The sequence below is a fragment of the Chroicocephalus ridibundus genome, chromosome 1, assembly GCF_963924245.1.
Source record: "Chroicocephalus ridibundus chromosome 1, bChrRid1.1, whole genome shotgun sequence".
NCBI lineage: Eukaryota > Metazoa > Chordata > Aves > Charadriiformes > Laridae > Chroicocephalus > Chroicocephalus ridibundus.
In genome coordinates, this window is record NC_086284.1 from 164,724,456 (window position 1) to 164,740,230 (window position 15,775).

The following is a 15,775-nucleotide window of genomic DNA, read 5'->3' on the forward strand; positions in this document are numbered from 1 at the left end:
CTGGAACTTTGAAAACCTTCCTAAGTTTGCCTTTTTATCTCATTTCACTTACAGTATGGCAGCACAGCTGTCCTGATATCTTAATTTATTTTCCAAAACATCCTTTCCTTTCAGAGTAGTTATACAGCCTTTGGAGAGGGTTTTCTGGCATCTTTTTACAGCTGGAGGTCCCTTCTCAGGGATGCCTGATAGCCCCTTAGATTGAGCAGAACATTTCTTCGTGCTCTCTGTGCCTTTTGGCTAGCGGCTTCTTCAGGAGTGTTTTAGGCAGCTTCCACATTGGGAGCCTGGGAAATATTACTCTCTATTAACTGAGATTATTATTATTAGTAGTAGTGTTTGTACCTTGGCTCGCTGTTAGTTAACTACCGTCCTTGATTTCTGCTTCCCCTAATTCCTCAGCTATTGCTTCCTTTCTTCCATAAACTTGTGGTGATGCTGATTCCCGAGTCCGTCTGCCCGAGCTCTTTTCAGCCCTGTTCTTGCCTGTGCTGTGCATCATCAGTGGGTGTATCTCTGGACACCTACTCTCTCCTTACTGGCAAGTCTCCAGTTTACACTTGCAGCCCCGAATTTATCCCCCTGCGTTTCAGCCCAGGAAAAGGGGCTGGCAGCTCCCTGAAGGATGAGGGGAAGCACCCCCTGCCTCAAATGTCCGCCCATTCCCAGAAAACAAAATTGGCGCCATGTGGTGCCCTTCCATGGCGAGAAGATGCCGCTTAGCCGGAAACACACCAGTTGGCCTGAATCTCACAAGATGGGGAACTGTGTTGCCAATCTTCTGCTTTCTCTTTGCTTTTAATTAACTATGGTCCTTCGGGGACCTGGCCAGAATTTGCATAGTTATGACTTCAAAATCACAGACCATTAAATACTTATTAGCAGCAGTGTAAACAGCAGAATGCTCAGAAAATCCTAGTTAGCTACTCTTCAATGCCGAATGAAAGTTTCTATAAAATTATGGCAAGTTAGGGAAAACTGTAATAAATACAGCAATTAGGTGTTTCAAGCAGTGATCAGAAAAAGATGGAAACCAGCAAGTGGCAGGCTAAATAGCATCTTAACCAAAGGCAGAAATATCAGAATCGCAGCCCTCCCCCCCCAACACACACTCACTTTTTCCTCCTTAATGATACTAATTATTTCATTTGCTTTCTCCTAGTAAAACTATCCATAGATGTGCAACATATTGAAATGAAAGGAGTCATCAAAATGAAATGAATCACACCAGAGAAGAATCAAAACAAGGAGGCAGTGGTACCCTGCACGTGTTATGTGTAGTTCTCAATTATTGCCTCTGATTTTTTGCCTCCCTAAAAGCTAGTCCCCTACCATGTGAATCTTTAGCGGTATTTAAAAAAAAAAAAAGGAAACGCCGGCAGAGTTGTAGGACCAAAATGCAGACACCCTTTTTGTCTTTCTATTTTTTTTCCCCTAAACAATGAAATACGGAGCTCAGAGCTTGTATTCAGGCTCCTGGTTTTAAAAAATGAGGCCCTGTCACTCGTCTTCAGTCATCTGAGCTTGGAGAGTCCCTCTGGTTTTCTTATCACAGTGTGAAAACCTGCTTATGTCTTTTCATATCACGTCTCCAAAACTATTGAAAAACTCTGACGTTTTCTCTTAGTACACAGTTAGGAGAGAAATCTTGAGTGTTCAGGGGTGTGAAATAATCACATTCTAGGCAGCAAGGGACCAGTCTCACACGCTCTGGAAGCTTTCAGCAGCTTTTTGCTTGCAGAGCAATTAAAAAAAAAAAAAAAAAAATGTTTTGTACTGGCAAGGGGGGGACAGTTACAGGTTATTTTTTTAAGTATACTAAGCATCATAGCTCTGGAGCTGACTGTGTAATTAGTAATTGATCTGTCACTCCCTGAAGAAATGTCTCACTTTTTACTAACAGAATTATAGTCTCTTTGATTATTTTTTTTTTTTTATAAAGGGGGGAAAAAAGGATGTACTTTTTGCAGTCCTTGTTTTACTAGCAAAGGATTTTTTTTTCTTCTATCTTTCAGCTTGTATGTACACAGAGAGTTGTCTTTTTGCAGCATGACGGGCTCGAACTCTAAAACAGATAAGCGGGACTACTTAGCTGAGTACACTCGCAGAGCAATTTAGAGGCCTACTGTGTAATGTCTGGCCACATCCCACATGATGTTATTCCATCATTTCTGTGGTAGGTGTTGAAAGGAGTTCGGCTCATCTACGTAGCGTGTATTTTGAAGCCTGGCCCCACAAGCACCAAACTGTGCAAAATGCGTGCAAATGCCCGCACGGCTCGCTCTTCAAGGGTGTATGTCAAGCGAGCTGATGGCAGGTTCGATGCTTGGGGGCTGCCCGGCAGCCCCGTGCCTGCCGCACCACAGAGCAACCTGTGTCCACGTAGCAAAAGATCAGGTCCAAATAACCGGTCAGCTGGGAGCCAGAGCATCCGTGAAGGCAATGTTTTTAAAGAGGGGTCCATAGGTGACTGCAGCCCTGACGTGCCTGAGGGTCGTGTGTGCTTAACGCACCCCATGAGGGCTGTCTGGAGCCCGTGCCCATTCCCAAGGCATCGGTAAAGTCTGTGCCTTCTTGGATCTGTGACCAAGCGAAGGAAACAGGGGCGGGGGCCACCACACAACTCTCTGAGCAGGGAAATGGGAGTACCTAGAGAGAGTCTTTAATTTCTGCCATAGACCGCCCCCCCCCAGGACCTTTGGTGGGAAGTAAGGATGTGGCTCCAGCTGTAGAGCAAAAGGGCTGGCAGAGTGCAGACATCTTAAAAAATAGGTGCCGCCCGGGAGCCCTGCAGTCCTGGGGCTGGCGAGAAGCCTGTTTGCATGTACTGTGTGGGTTTTTTTCTCTCCACTGGTATGTGTGTGTCCTGTAGCTGCAGACTTGGGGTGGAAGCAGTAGCCCTCCTCTCTTGCCTAGCAGACCTAGTCCAAATCTCCTGGCTCCACTTCTGATGACTCCAGATGGGTTTGCGAGAGATTAGATTTGTTCCTTACCCAGTGCCTGCCTGCTTACAGCTCGCCTTGTGTACAAGCTAGGGCACATCCAGCCTTAGAAGGGCTGACAGGAGGTGTCTTGAACGTCCCGTGTGCCCCACACTTCAGCTGTTCAGGTGCGTGCTCGTCCTCCTGCATCCTTGCCTTTGCTCCAACACTGATGGGTCCCGCTATCCAGGCAGTTGTGGGCACCAGTAAGTGGATTTTGCTGCTTGCCCTCCCTTTTTGGTACACCATAGGTTCAGCTAATAGAGCCCTTGAGGAAGCCTGGTCAGCCCCATTCCCCATGTCCCCTGCCCACTGCTACATCTCTGGCCACAGAGGACTGTGTGGATGTAGTAATGCACATGCTTTTTAGTTGCCTTTCATCAAAATGGCTCATTAATATAAGAGGGAGTACTTTGTCCAGTAAGAGGACTAGCTTTGCATCTTCTTTGCATTGTAGCTGCAGTCTTTGAAGCCAGAGCAGAAGCAGTGAGACCTTCCTCTCAACCTGGTGTGTGCTACAGAGGTGGGAAGATTTAAGGGTAAATCAGTCTCCCACCACCACCCCACAAACCGCAGGTGGGAGATTTGGGCTGTGGGATCCCCCACCTCCACACAGCTCATGTATCAGGGAGACACCTTGGTAAACAGAGACACATCAGCTCCAACTTTTACTGACAATATCTGAATTAAAAATTCCGATGGGAAAAACAATTTTTCCCTGTGATTCCTATGTTCTGGATCTTCAAAGTGGTAGAAATATCAGTTTGTGGAATTTGATGGCCATATCAAGGAGCTGAGGACAGAAAGACATGTTCTGGTACACAGAAGACATTGGTTTAAATCACATCTAGTCATAGTATAGGTACATGTCAGGTTTAGACCTCTGACATAGCTGGGAAGCTGAAGGAGTGCAGAGCAAAAAGCAACCAAATAATCTTCTGCTTTAGTCACTTCAGGTGCTCATAGATGCAAGGACCAAATAAAAGTCCACAGGCAGGAAAACCTTCATTTTGCACAGACTCATAGTAAGGCCAGGAAGTCACAACCAAGAAGTTTCTGCCTTCTGTGCCAAACCCAAATTTATTTGACAAAGAAATATGAATTGATTAGACTGCAGTTAATTAGATTTCAATTGAAAACTCCTATCAGAGAAGGGGAATTAGGCAGCTTTTGAATTTGACAAAAACATATTGGCTTTGTGTCATAAGAAAAATACCGCCCCGGTATTTTTCATGAATGCTTCCAGAATATATTTAAATATTATTTTTTGGCTGCTAGTTTTCAGCAAATAGAAGTTCAGGAGCTAAGATTAGGAGAGTTAATAAGTATTTAATACAGGTATAAGAAGATGTAAATATGGAGAGGTAAATGGTAATGTTTGAACTGGTTTAATCATGGATTTCATCGAATGTAATTGCAAAGAAGCTGCTAGCCAGGCACTACATAAGTACATTATCCTGGGTTATACGTACAGCAAGAGAAAGTCTGAATTTTCCGAACTCCTTACATGGTTTTCATATTCTCTACGTCTATTTTAAAATAATCTTAACTTTTATTTCTCCATCCTGCTGGTCAGTCTGCTCTCCCATGCCTGGCAGAGAGCCACGCTGGCCGTGCATTTCTGCTGTTGTTGGGCAATCAGCGTCGCTCTTCTCTCCCGAGTTTCATCGCTGCTGGAGAAGTGGAGAGTGCCAAGACAGATCCAAGCCCACTCTCGAGCTCACGGGTGCAGAGGAGCAAAAGAAGTGCCAAGCTGGAGCTGATGAAGCTCTTCTGCTGTTTTTGAAACCTCATGAGCAATGAAGGTTTACAATGGTGGTGGCTTTTGTGCTCCCGTGTCTCCATGTGCTCGCTGTCCACGCCAGTGGCTGGGCATGGGATGGAGGGGCACCAGACCAGGCGCTTTCTGGACAGGGTCAATGTGCTGGCAAATTGCTTACTTGTTCCCTGCGCCAGCTTGGCCTCGTCACTGTTAAACTCAGTCTCTTGTGTGTGCAGCTGAGCAGACTTACCTGGGCACAGGCTAATGTTTATCACCAAGGCAGAGACTGAGGGGAAGGAGGCGGCAGAAAGATCAGTAAGGAAAGGGACAAAAGGAATCAAGAGGAAGATGGAAGAGGAAAGAAAGGATTGGGAAGGGAATTGAGGGATGTGAGGCAAAACGGAAAAAGATGAAGGAAAGACAAGGGGTGAACAGAAAAACTGGAAGTTAAGGAGGAAAATTAAAATGAGAGGTGGCAACGTTGCAGGCAGGTATGAGTCAGAAGGATGCAGAGAGAGGGGGTGGGGAGGAGGTGGGATACCGGGAGAGTGGGGAGGGAGGCAGCGCTCAAGCAGACTGGCTTTCCCTGCCAGACAACTCCCCTGCTTCTGCAGGATGAACCCCATGGTGGTGAACCCAGGTGCCTCTCCCATTTCCCACCCTGTCACCATTCCCACCATGCATCAACCTTGAGCCCTACGGTTCAGGGACGGTGCATGCGTCAATCCCCTCTCCTTCCAGAAGAGTTTAATGCAGAAAGTTTTGAAGAAGAAAATGTCTAGTGAGGGAAGAAGAACTACTGTATAAATTCAATTATCTTGACAGCTCAGTGCTCAAATTCCATCACAGATCAGGAGTTTCTCTCTGATGTAGCGTAGTTCCAGCTTCCTAACCTGCCCCTGCACTCGCCCACCCGCGCCAGAGGCCACAAAATACTTTAGCAGTGCCTGAAATGAGCTGCTGTTTCCCTCGGGAGGGATGTGTTCCCCTTGCCCCGTCACGATAAGGGGAAAGGACAGCTTATAACTAGCACAGGCTTTTTTTTCCCCACATCCTCAGCTTTGTCTGACTGCCCCTGGACCTTAAAGAAACTAAGGCTTTTACAAACAAAACATGCTTCAAGCAGCCAAGAAAGGCGGGAGAGCTAGATCATGAGAGGTCAGGCTATGGGGGCTACCCTTGCTCATGGCACTGAGCTGCTACAAAGCAAGGACAAGGAGCCTGGAAAACTCCTGGAGTTTAATAAGGAGGCAACCATTTTGTATTAGCTTTAATGTTGCCGTGCTCTTGGTTTATGAACACCCAGCAAACACGCATTTCCCTGCGTTGCTGATGCTATAAGGATGCAAGCAACGAAGGTCGGGTGCCTGCCCAAGAGTCCAAATAAGCCCCGTGCACCTAATCCACCATCACAAGATCCTGGGACACAGACACGGGAAAATGTGAACCTCCTGACATAAATCTGCTGCCAGTTTCCGGCTGATAACATTTTGTGACGTGCCCTTTTGACTCTCTGTCAACCTGTCACCACCTCCACGTGTGGCAGTAGGAGATCGGGTACAGCCCAACCCTGGAGGTGCTGCCTGTACAGGGTTTCCAGGCAGTGGGGAGCAGGGCTGGCTGGAGAAAGATAAGAGCAGAAATAGCTGGGCTGGCAATCCCTGAAATGCTGCAGATGCCCAGAGACTCCCGCAGAGTTGCTTAGAGATCCCCATTTCATTAGGGGAAGGAGGCAACATTTGGATTCATCAGTTTTACCTACACGGAAAATGTTCTTTTGGTTGATCAACAGAATTTCATTTCATCCCATTCACTCGCAGTCCGTCATTGTATGGGTGTGCTACCCTTGTGCAGAGAGAAGCATGAACGTACGCCAATGTTAAAGCCATCACCGGGAATAAAAAGGCGAGAACGAGTATCTCTAATGCAAAATTGCACTGGAATTTCGTTAGAGTTGTTTTGGATGTGATTTACGTGACTACAATGGGCATAACTCATCTGAAGGGATTTAAGCATCCCGGACGCGTCTCTGCTATTGCAGCCAAGACCAGGAGGCCTCAGGAAGAACCGTAGGCAGAAGGGTTCTGCTAAGCGAGCCAAAGCCCTGGGGCCTGCTAGGGCTGAGCTCGTTTTTGTTAGAAGTTGCTCGCTGAAAAATTTAACAGTTGCCCTTCTCTGACCCATCCTTGGGAACAGCCTGCTGTTTTCGTTGACAGAGTGATTGACTGTTCAGCGTTTTTTTTCCTAGCTGAACTGGAACGTAATCGCAGCAAATCTGCAGCCACTGAGGGCCGCAGGAGGCTGGCTGTAGGAACTGTACGATTGCAGCTAGGGCAGCATTCGTCTTGTCCCCAAAGGACCCATACTCACTATTTTGATGATTATTACTTTTCTAGTGATGCGTGGACTGCACCATATAGGTGGAAAGCTCATTCCACCTAGGAGAGGGCAGCAACGTGCACCTGGGTAAGGTGACTCCAATTGTAATACCGGCAACGTGGTTGTAGCTGCAAGAGGACAAAACTCGAATGGTTTGTGAATGGAGGTTCTATTTTTAAACGAATTTTGCATGGTTGAGTCTAAGAAAAGATGTCACCTCTGCCCACTGATTTAATCTCAGCCCTAGCTCTGTGCTGTTCCTCTGTGCTCAGTTTCTGTGGGGGTCATGGTGTCCTTCAGGACTTCTCATTTGGTTGGTTGCAGTTCAGAAAAGACCACTTTTTGAAGTTAGATGTGTTTTGGGGCTGTTTGCTTATTTGGTATCTGACTGAGTGTGTTTAAGGTTGTTCTGCTACTGCTCAAAAATAATTTTTTTTGCCTTCAGAGGTCTTTGCCCATACTGTAGTTCCAAAGTTTCAGCAGGTCTGTCTAATTCTGGAGCAACAACACGCTGATGAGGCAATCTTGCTTTATGCCTTTGGAGAAACGTTGATCAGTGCTTTCTCAAGGCCCTTTGCACTGTGTTTATCTGCACCATGTTTATGTCCGTTGTGTGATGCCCTGTAGTCATGTCTGTGCATTTATATCAGTGCGCATTCTTCCTCCTTTCGTGCCCTCTTCCCAGTTTCAGCTGACCAGATCCCAAGCCTCTGTCTATCACTAATGCTTTCTGCAGGATAAGTATTGCTGCTTGGTTTGGGGTGGGGTTTTTTGGTGTTGCATTTTTTAAGGGGGGTGAATATTTTGATTATCTGCACGAAATCCCTCCTCTCTCTTTCTGCACTCAGTGTATGTGGAACTGACAGCTCCAGGGAGGTAAATGAATGCCACTGCATTTCAGAGGAAGAATTATTTCATGCAATTACCCTCAAAGTGCATGAGAGAACAGAGTGAAAGGAATGAGGGAGAGAAAGAAAGAGAGCACGAGAGAGAACAATCACAACACTTCGACAGGTTTACCCTATTGTGTTTGAAAATCTATCACTCTGACAAGTCCCCTTTGTGAAAGGTGTAGACATAACTAGACATTTGCTCTTCAAGGTCCTTTTGAGCAAAGAGGGTGATGGATAGAAGGTTCAGTCCGTTTCACTCAAGTCTTCTCCCTGATGTTTCTTACAGACTGGCTGTACCCCATTTCCCTCTCAATGTCTCACTTAAGCTCTCTGATTTATTCTTCAGTGGTTTCTGGGCAGAGGGATTTGGATGCACTTTAGGTTACTGGACTATTGGGTCTTTCTACATAAATTGTAATGCTTTTGGTTTGAGAAGTGTTGCAGTAACAAAAGGCTGTGTCCCCAGTTCCCTCCCTGTCTCTTGAGCGTGTGGAAAGGCCAAGGAAAAGGGAGCTTTTTGTGGGTTCGTTATCCAGGAGAAGCCATTCCTGTCCTGACTCTGCTCCTGTTTCACCTGCCAACTTTGTCACACTCTTGATCCCGTCTGCACATCAGGGTCACCCCAGGGGAGCTGGTGACCACAGCCCATGTCTTCCTGGAGGCTTCATGTACCTGTGTTCACTGAAACATGCAAAAAGCTTTGAGATCCTCAGGTAGAAATTGCTGGCCCGGGTAAATGATTATTATAATCCAGTTTCTTGCCGTGCTTTCCAAGAGGCAGGCAAGTTACTGGGCGTTTGCCATACTGGGCAAGGAGGGCAGCACTGGCCTGTGAGGGATGCTGGGCCAGGTCACAGTTTTTTCACCTGCACCTGCTGCTCTTGCAGCAAAGCCAATGCGTTAGTCATAGCTATTTGCACTTTGAGGTTATTTAGGGAGTATGTTGTTGGGTTAGGAAAGCTAAGGTCTAGCATACGTCCTAAAATTAGGCTTTTCTCCTTTTGGTTGGTGTCAGAAAGGAGTGATTCACAGCTATGGGAGAAGACTTGCCACCTAGCTGGAGCAGTTACCGCTTTAAGTAGAGAGTTTGCTTCAATGCGAGGTAAAACAGGTTAGCTGAAGCCGCCTCCAGGGACCTCATCCCCCACTGTGAGATGAGGGGAGCACCCTGCTGTGCTCAGCAGAACCGGCTGTGCAGCCTCCCTCCTCCCTGGCCTTGTGGGAAATGGCCAGCCCACGTGTTTGCCCTCACCAGGACCACACGCTCCTCATCGGGGCATCTTCTTCCAGCTCCTTTCCCTCCTGATGGTTGCAGCAGGTAAGTGTTGCCACAGCTCCTGGCCTGCATCCTCACGGCATGCTCTCACCGCTTGCTGTCTTCTGCCTTCCCAAGTTCCATGGAAGGGCTGTGTTTTCTGCCAGGGGAGCTGTGAGCTCCTGTCCTGCTCCCAGAGGGCTTCCAGAGGCTTCAGCTTTGCTCCTAAAGGCTCAGTCTTCATCCCCACAACTTGGAGAAACCCTTCAATAAAGAAACGATGGCTCTGTGACTCAAGCCAAGATTTTTGGATTCTTTTAAACGTATTTTTTTTCTCTCTCTCTTTCCTCTTCTCCAGGATGGTGGAGTACTCCCTGGATCTCCAAAACATTAACTTGTCTGCAATCCGTACTGTCCGCGTCCTGAGACCCCTGAAAGCTATCAACCGTGTGCCCAGTAAGTCATGCTTCCCTCTCATGCCTGCTCAGCTTGGGTTGCGGGGAATCCGTGATCAGGCAGGCTGTGTGTAGTGGTGTTTTCCAGGCTGGGTTCAGGTGCAAACTGAGTGGAGGCTGCTGCACCGTGTGTGCAGGCTTTTCCCCACCCTGGGGCCAAGAGGTTTTGTTGGATGCTCAGGAAAACTACAGTCTTGCAGCATATCAGCCCTGGTCATCCTTCATGCAGGACCATGCTGATGGCTCAGGAGCTGAAGCTGAACAATACACAGTAAAGCATTTTTTCTCACTCTTACTGAAGGACATCGCAGGTTTGATAATGTCTGCAGGCTCAAAATGGGATGTGTGTGAGGTCCGGAGAGGGGTGAGCTGGTGGAAGCAGGGAGAATTGGTTTGCTCAGGCTTTCACATGCTCTTCCAGATCCTCTCATCTGAAAAATTTTCATGCCGTTACAGCTTAGGGGTGGGTAGCACAGGCTATTTTTTCTCTCCTCTTCACCCTGTGCTTTGTACTCCTTCTTTTGTGCTGACTGTCCCCCCCGTGAGCTGGCGCCTGTGTATGAGCGGAGCTGAGCGCCGCTGGGCACGGGGCTGTGTGTGAGCTGGGATGTGTCAGCAGCCGAACGGCTGCTTGCCGGCACCGTTCAGGTCTCAGACACAGCCCCCAGCTCGGGTCTGCATGCAAACCAGGTGAGGTGCTGCGGCCCCGGGATGTGAGCCCGCAGCCCTGGGGCACGTGCCATGCACATGTGCTTCTCCCGTGGTGGAGGTGGCATCTCCATAACCCTCACTTCCTCCCTTCCCAGAGGATGAGGATAAGACCAGCCTTTTTGCCATGCTTTGCGGTTTTTATTGGTGCTGAACTCTTTCTTCCCTCTTCTTCCCTTCCTTTGCTTCTCCTTCCCCCCCCCAAGTCAGTGTTGTTCTCCCTGCAACCCTAGAGCGAGTAAGCAGGTGCTGTAATTGTTATTTAACTGCAAGAAACATTGATGGAGGTGGCTGAGGCTTCACAGTAGTTGTATCCAGGTGGATGGAAGTGAACCGAGCGCTGAACTCGGTTTGGTGTGTCACTTCGATGTTTCTGGCTATTCCCCGTGCTAAGGCAGCAGCCGACACATGCAGCCCCGTGAGACTTTAGGCGTTTCTTCCACAAGTTTCTCTGTCTTGTAGAGTGGCAGGAAGTCTCTGCTCCTCCCCATAATCTTCCTAATCAGGTTGTCTGCAGTGGTTAAGACCTTGCCAGAGCTCTCTTAATCCTTCTCTTGAGCTCAGATTCTCCTTTCTCTTTTACAGATCTGAGGAATTTTGCACAGTCAACCTCCTGATCTGTATATTATGTTTTCCCTTGTGCTAAAGTCACTTCCACGATGCCACCCATTTCTTGAACATGCTGTGGAGGTGGATTTCAGGGTCTCTGGCTCCATGAAAAGCCCTGCTAGAATGTTTATCTCTGCACAATAGCCAGGGATAGAAGGTGCTGGAAAGTGTCCTGGCGGAACTGAGGCTCAGTCCTGTGTGCCCAACATGGCAGGAGGGCACCCGGCAGAGAAGCAGCTGGTTTGGGCACTGAGTGCACACCCAGGCAATTAACAGGTCTGTCATGGGGTGATCAAGATATGAGCCAAGAAACCACCTTTTGGCTATAGCTGATCAGCAAAACAACTCCACCAGCCTGTCTGCTGCTCTCTGCTCCTTTTCCAGAGAGGAGAGGGCTGGGAGCCAGCCCCAGTCCTGGCTGTGGGCACACACTGTGGTGAGGGGGCCATTTTTTCTGCGAGGGGGTGGCCCAGAGGTTGTGCATGGCAGGCTCACCCCTTCCATGAAGCATACGCCTGGCTGTGTGAGGGCAGCACCGTCCTCATGTTACGCAGCCCTGTTTCCTCCTTGCTTCATTAGGAGTCCCGTGAGTCCGTGCTCAAAGGCCCCTTTAGGGCTGATCCCTGTTATGAGTGTAGACTTAACCTTGGTGTCAAGTGAGAGCATCTTGAACGATATCCAATTGACTCCTGTAGACATCTGCTATGTTAATTGCTGGCGGTCAGGAGCAAAGCTTGAGTGACAAAAAATCGAGGCATTGTTTTATTCCTGCTTATCGGTTGGCACAGCTGGAGTTGTCCCCATCGCTGGCAGCAGCTGCCCCAGGAGGAGCAGTGTGAGCGGCATCAGAACTGGTCCACCAGGGGCCCGCTCTGTCCATGTGGAGACACCAGGGACGCTTCCAATCATCTCATCTGACCTTTGCAGAGCACAGGCTGTTGAATTTTCCCTGACTGTCCCAGCCGTGACACATTCTGTGTGCTCCTTTTATCAGTATAAAACTCTACCTGTATGAAATTGATGCTGTTCTAATTTCCAGTCTGTGGTTAAATCTTTATGTATCTTTCTCGCTACATAAATCTGTGGTTATACGCAAAAAACATTTTGGAAGAAAGACATCCTGCCATTAATTAAAAGAAAAAAAAAAAAGAAATCGGGTTCCCTAGGAGAGGAAGCACTGACTTGAGGGTTGAAAACTGGCTAAGAGGCTGTAAACAAAGGCTTGTGATAAATGGGAATGAGCTGCATTGGAAGAAGGTGCCTAGTGGGGTACAGCAAACATAATTAATGGGACCTTTGGCCACAAATCTTTTTTTAATGTCTTTTTAAAGTTCTTCATTACTGATCTGAAGCAAGAGGAAAGTCTATTAGTGAGATGTACTGATGATACCAAGCTGGAGGTGCTGCAGGTGCTAGCAAAGAAAGTGGGAAATAAGACAGCAAGAGGTAGAGAGAGATTGAGGTCTTGGTGGGAGTATGAGATATGTGGGGAGCGGCAGGGAGTTAATCCCAAAGGCAGATATTTGGCCGTGTTCAGAAGGCTGTGGTGGGACAAGGTGGTGTAGGGTTCACTGGTGGCCGTTTCAAAGGCTTCCACGTGGGCACGCAGGTAGGGACCGATTTTTACAGGAGTCCGGCTGTGTGGACTGAATAATGGCAGATTATTATCAGGAGAGTGGACAAAGTGATTAGGAACCTGAATGATTTCTGCACGAGGGGAAGAGTGCTGAAGTGGTCTATCTGGGCAGATTATTTGGTGCCCAAAGAACAGTAATGCTCTAGTAATCAGCAAGTTTTTGAAAAGTCCACATACTAAAGTGAGAAATTTCTGGAGAAATTTGAGGGAAATTTCATACTACATGAAGTTAAAAAAGAAGTGATGCCAGAAAATTAGGAGGGAGGAAATTCAGAATGACTCTAAGGAAACAGTAGCAACATGGTTGAGGGAAAAGCATCACCTGTTAGATAAGTGAAATAAGCTAATTTCATATTCCTGACAGGTGGGCAAGGTGTCTTGGTTTAGCCCCAGACAGCAGCAAAGAACCACGCGGTCTTTTTGCTCACACCTCCCCCCATGGCTGGAATGAGAGGGGAAGCGAAGAAAAAGGCAAAACTCCTGGGTTGAGATAAAGGCAGTTTAACAGAACAGCAAAGAAAGGAAAACAAAAATAATATTGATAAAGGAATATGGAAAACACAGTTAATGTACCACTACTCACCAACCAAATCTGGGAAGACCCCATCCAAGCAGCAGTTCCTGCCCCTTGCCCCAGCCAGCTCACCAGCAAAATACTGACTGTTTTGCTAGTTTGGGTTAGCTGACCTGGCTGTATCCTGTCTCATCTCCTTGTGAAAATTAACCCTATCCCTGCCAGAACCAGGACATTATCCACCCCTTATTCTATACCACTCATGTCATGCCCAGATCTTACACTTTCCAATTAATTACCACCACTTTTCCCTCTTGTTGGTATATATATACATATAGATACATACAGATATCATTCCCTTAGTCTATAGGCCACCACTCTAAAATACCCGTTGAGTTCATTTAATCCATCACTTGGGGCTCCATCTGTTAGAACAGTCTCTCAGGGCAGGTGAGATGGTGTGTGGTGCTGGACTGTTGCATGCTGCATTCAGAGCTCGTGGCTGGTGTATCTGATGTGGCCCGTGTCCACGGTCTGCGGGTTGAAGATGTTGATCTCGAGAAAGTCGCTGGGTGCCAGTTGCTGAGGTCAGTTCTGATCCCATCACCGCTGCTCTTTACTCAGTCTCATCAAAGTCCATCTGTCATTAGTTTGGGTGATTCTTACTGTAGTACCATTGATATGGCATATAGCAATTATAGTAATGATGACATGCAGTGGCTGGGTTCTTAGCAATTAACATAATACAATTTGATTTATTGGCTATTCTCACTCAAATTCAGATACCCATGAGGCACACATTGGACCTCCCTATCCTTCCACATCACCCACCAAGTGCACCCAGATCCTTGAGCAAAAGCAATCCCACGGATGGGTTTGCCTTTGCTTGAGGCAGGACTAACCCAAACTGTCTTCCCTAATGTATTCTTCATGTGCACTATGGAGACTTTTTCCCCTGCTACAGTACGTGGAAGTTTTGATTGGGCAGGGCCAGCTCAATTGGTAGATCCGTGGTGTTAACTAACCAGGTAGCTTTTGCTAAATGTGTATCCCGATGTTTTAAGGTCCCACCACCCATTGCTCTCAGTGTAGTTTTTAGCAGTCCATTGTATGGTTCTATCTTCCCAGAGGCTGGTGCGTGATAGGGGATGTGATATACCCACTCAATGCCATGCTCTTTGGCCCAGGTGTCTATGAGGCTGCTTCGGAAATGAGTCCCGTTGTCCAACTCAATTCTCTCTGGGGTGCCATGTCGCCACAGGACTTGCTTTTCAAGGCCCAGGATAGTGTTCCGGGCGGTGGCATGGGGCACAGGGTATGTTTCCAGCCATCCAGTGGTTGCTCCCACCATTGTGAGCACATGGCTCTTGCCTCAGAGGGTTTGTGGCAGTGTGATATCATCAATCTGCCAGGCCTCCCCATATTTATATTTCAGCCATCGTCCTCCATACCAAAGAGGCTTTAACCACTTGGCTTGCTTGATTGCGGCACACGTCTCACACTCGTGGATAACCTGTGCAGTAGTGTCCATGGTCAAGTCCACCCTTTGGTCACACGCCCATCTATATGTTGCATCTCTTCCTTGATGGCCTGAGGTGTCATAAGCCCATAGACCTATGAATAATTCACCCTCGTTGCCAGTCCAGATCCAGCTAAGCCATGCCAATCTTAGCAGCCTGATACACCTGCTCGTTGTTTTGATGTTTCTCAGTGGCCCGACTCTTGGGTACATGGGCATCTATGTGACGTACTTTCACAACCAGATTCTCTCTGGGCAGCAATATCTTGGCACAATTCAGCAGCCCAGAGGGGTTTGCCTCTGTGCTGCCAGTTGCTCTGCTTCTGCTGCTGCAACCACCCCCACAGAGCATTTGTGACCATCCATGAGTCAGTGTAGAGATAAAGTACTGGCCATTTTTCTCGTTCAGCAATGTCTAAAGCTGTCTGGATGGCTTTCACCTCTGCAAACCGGCTCAATTCGTCTTGTCCTTCAGCGTTTTTTGCAACTTGTCGTGTAGGACTCCACACAGCAGCCTTCCACTTCTGATGCTTTCCTACAATCCAGCAGGACCCATCAGTGAACAGGGCATATTTCTTCTCATTTTCTGGTAGTTTATTATACAGTGAGGCCTCTTCTGCACACATCACCTCCTCCTCTGGTGATATTCCAAAATCTTTGTCTTCTGGCCGATGCATGATCACTCCAGAATTCCTGGGTGACTTGAGTTTCCCATTCGAGCTCGCTGTGTGATCAATGCAACCCACTTACCCCATGTAGCATCAGGTGCGTCATGTGTGGTGGGGACCCTTTCTCTGACCATCCAGCCCAGCACCGGCAGTCGAGGTGCTAAGAGGAGCTGTGCTTCTGTACCAACCACTCCCGAAGCAGCTCGAACCCCTTCATATGCTGCCGATATCTCTTCTTCTGTTGGAGCATAGCGTACTTTGGTTCCTCTGTATCCCCAGCTCCCAAACCCTAGGGGTCAACCTTGAGTCTCTGCTGGTGCTTTCTGCTGGAAGCTCTGGATAGGGCCGTTCTCCCCGGCTGCAGTGTAGAGCATATTTTTAACATGTTGTCCCACC

At 47.8% G+C, this 15,775-nt stretch overlaps 1 protein-coding gene across 7 annotated transcripts in view; it reads left to right on the forward strand.

Annotated features, from left to right (window-relative positions):
* Positions 1 to 15,775, forward strand: part of CACNA1I (calcium voltage-gated channel subunit alpha1 I) — a 186,863-nt gene that overhangs the window by 96,183 nt on the left and 74,905 nt on the right. For all 7 annotated transcript variants that reach the window (XR_010069438.1, XM_063322480.1, XM_063322474.1 and 4 more), the window contains one exon: positions 9,629 to 9,726. Coding sequence is in view for 6 of the 7 variants with exons in the window: in XM_063322480.1 (XP_063178550.1) it covers positions 9,629 to 9,726 (98 nt within the window). In the remaining variant the exon portion in view is untranslated. The remainder of the gene's footprint in view (positions 1 to 9,628; positions 9,727 to 15,775) is intronic.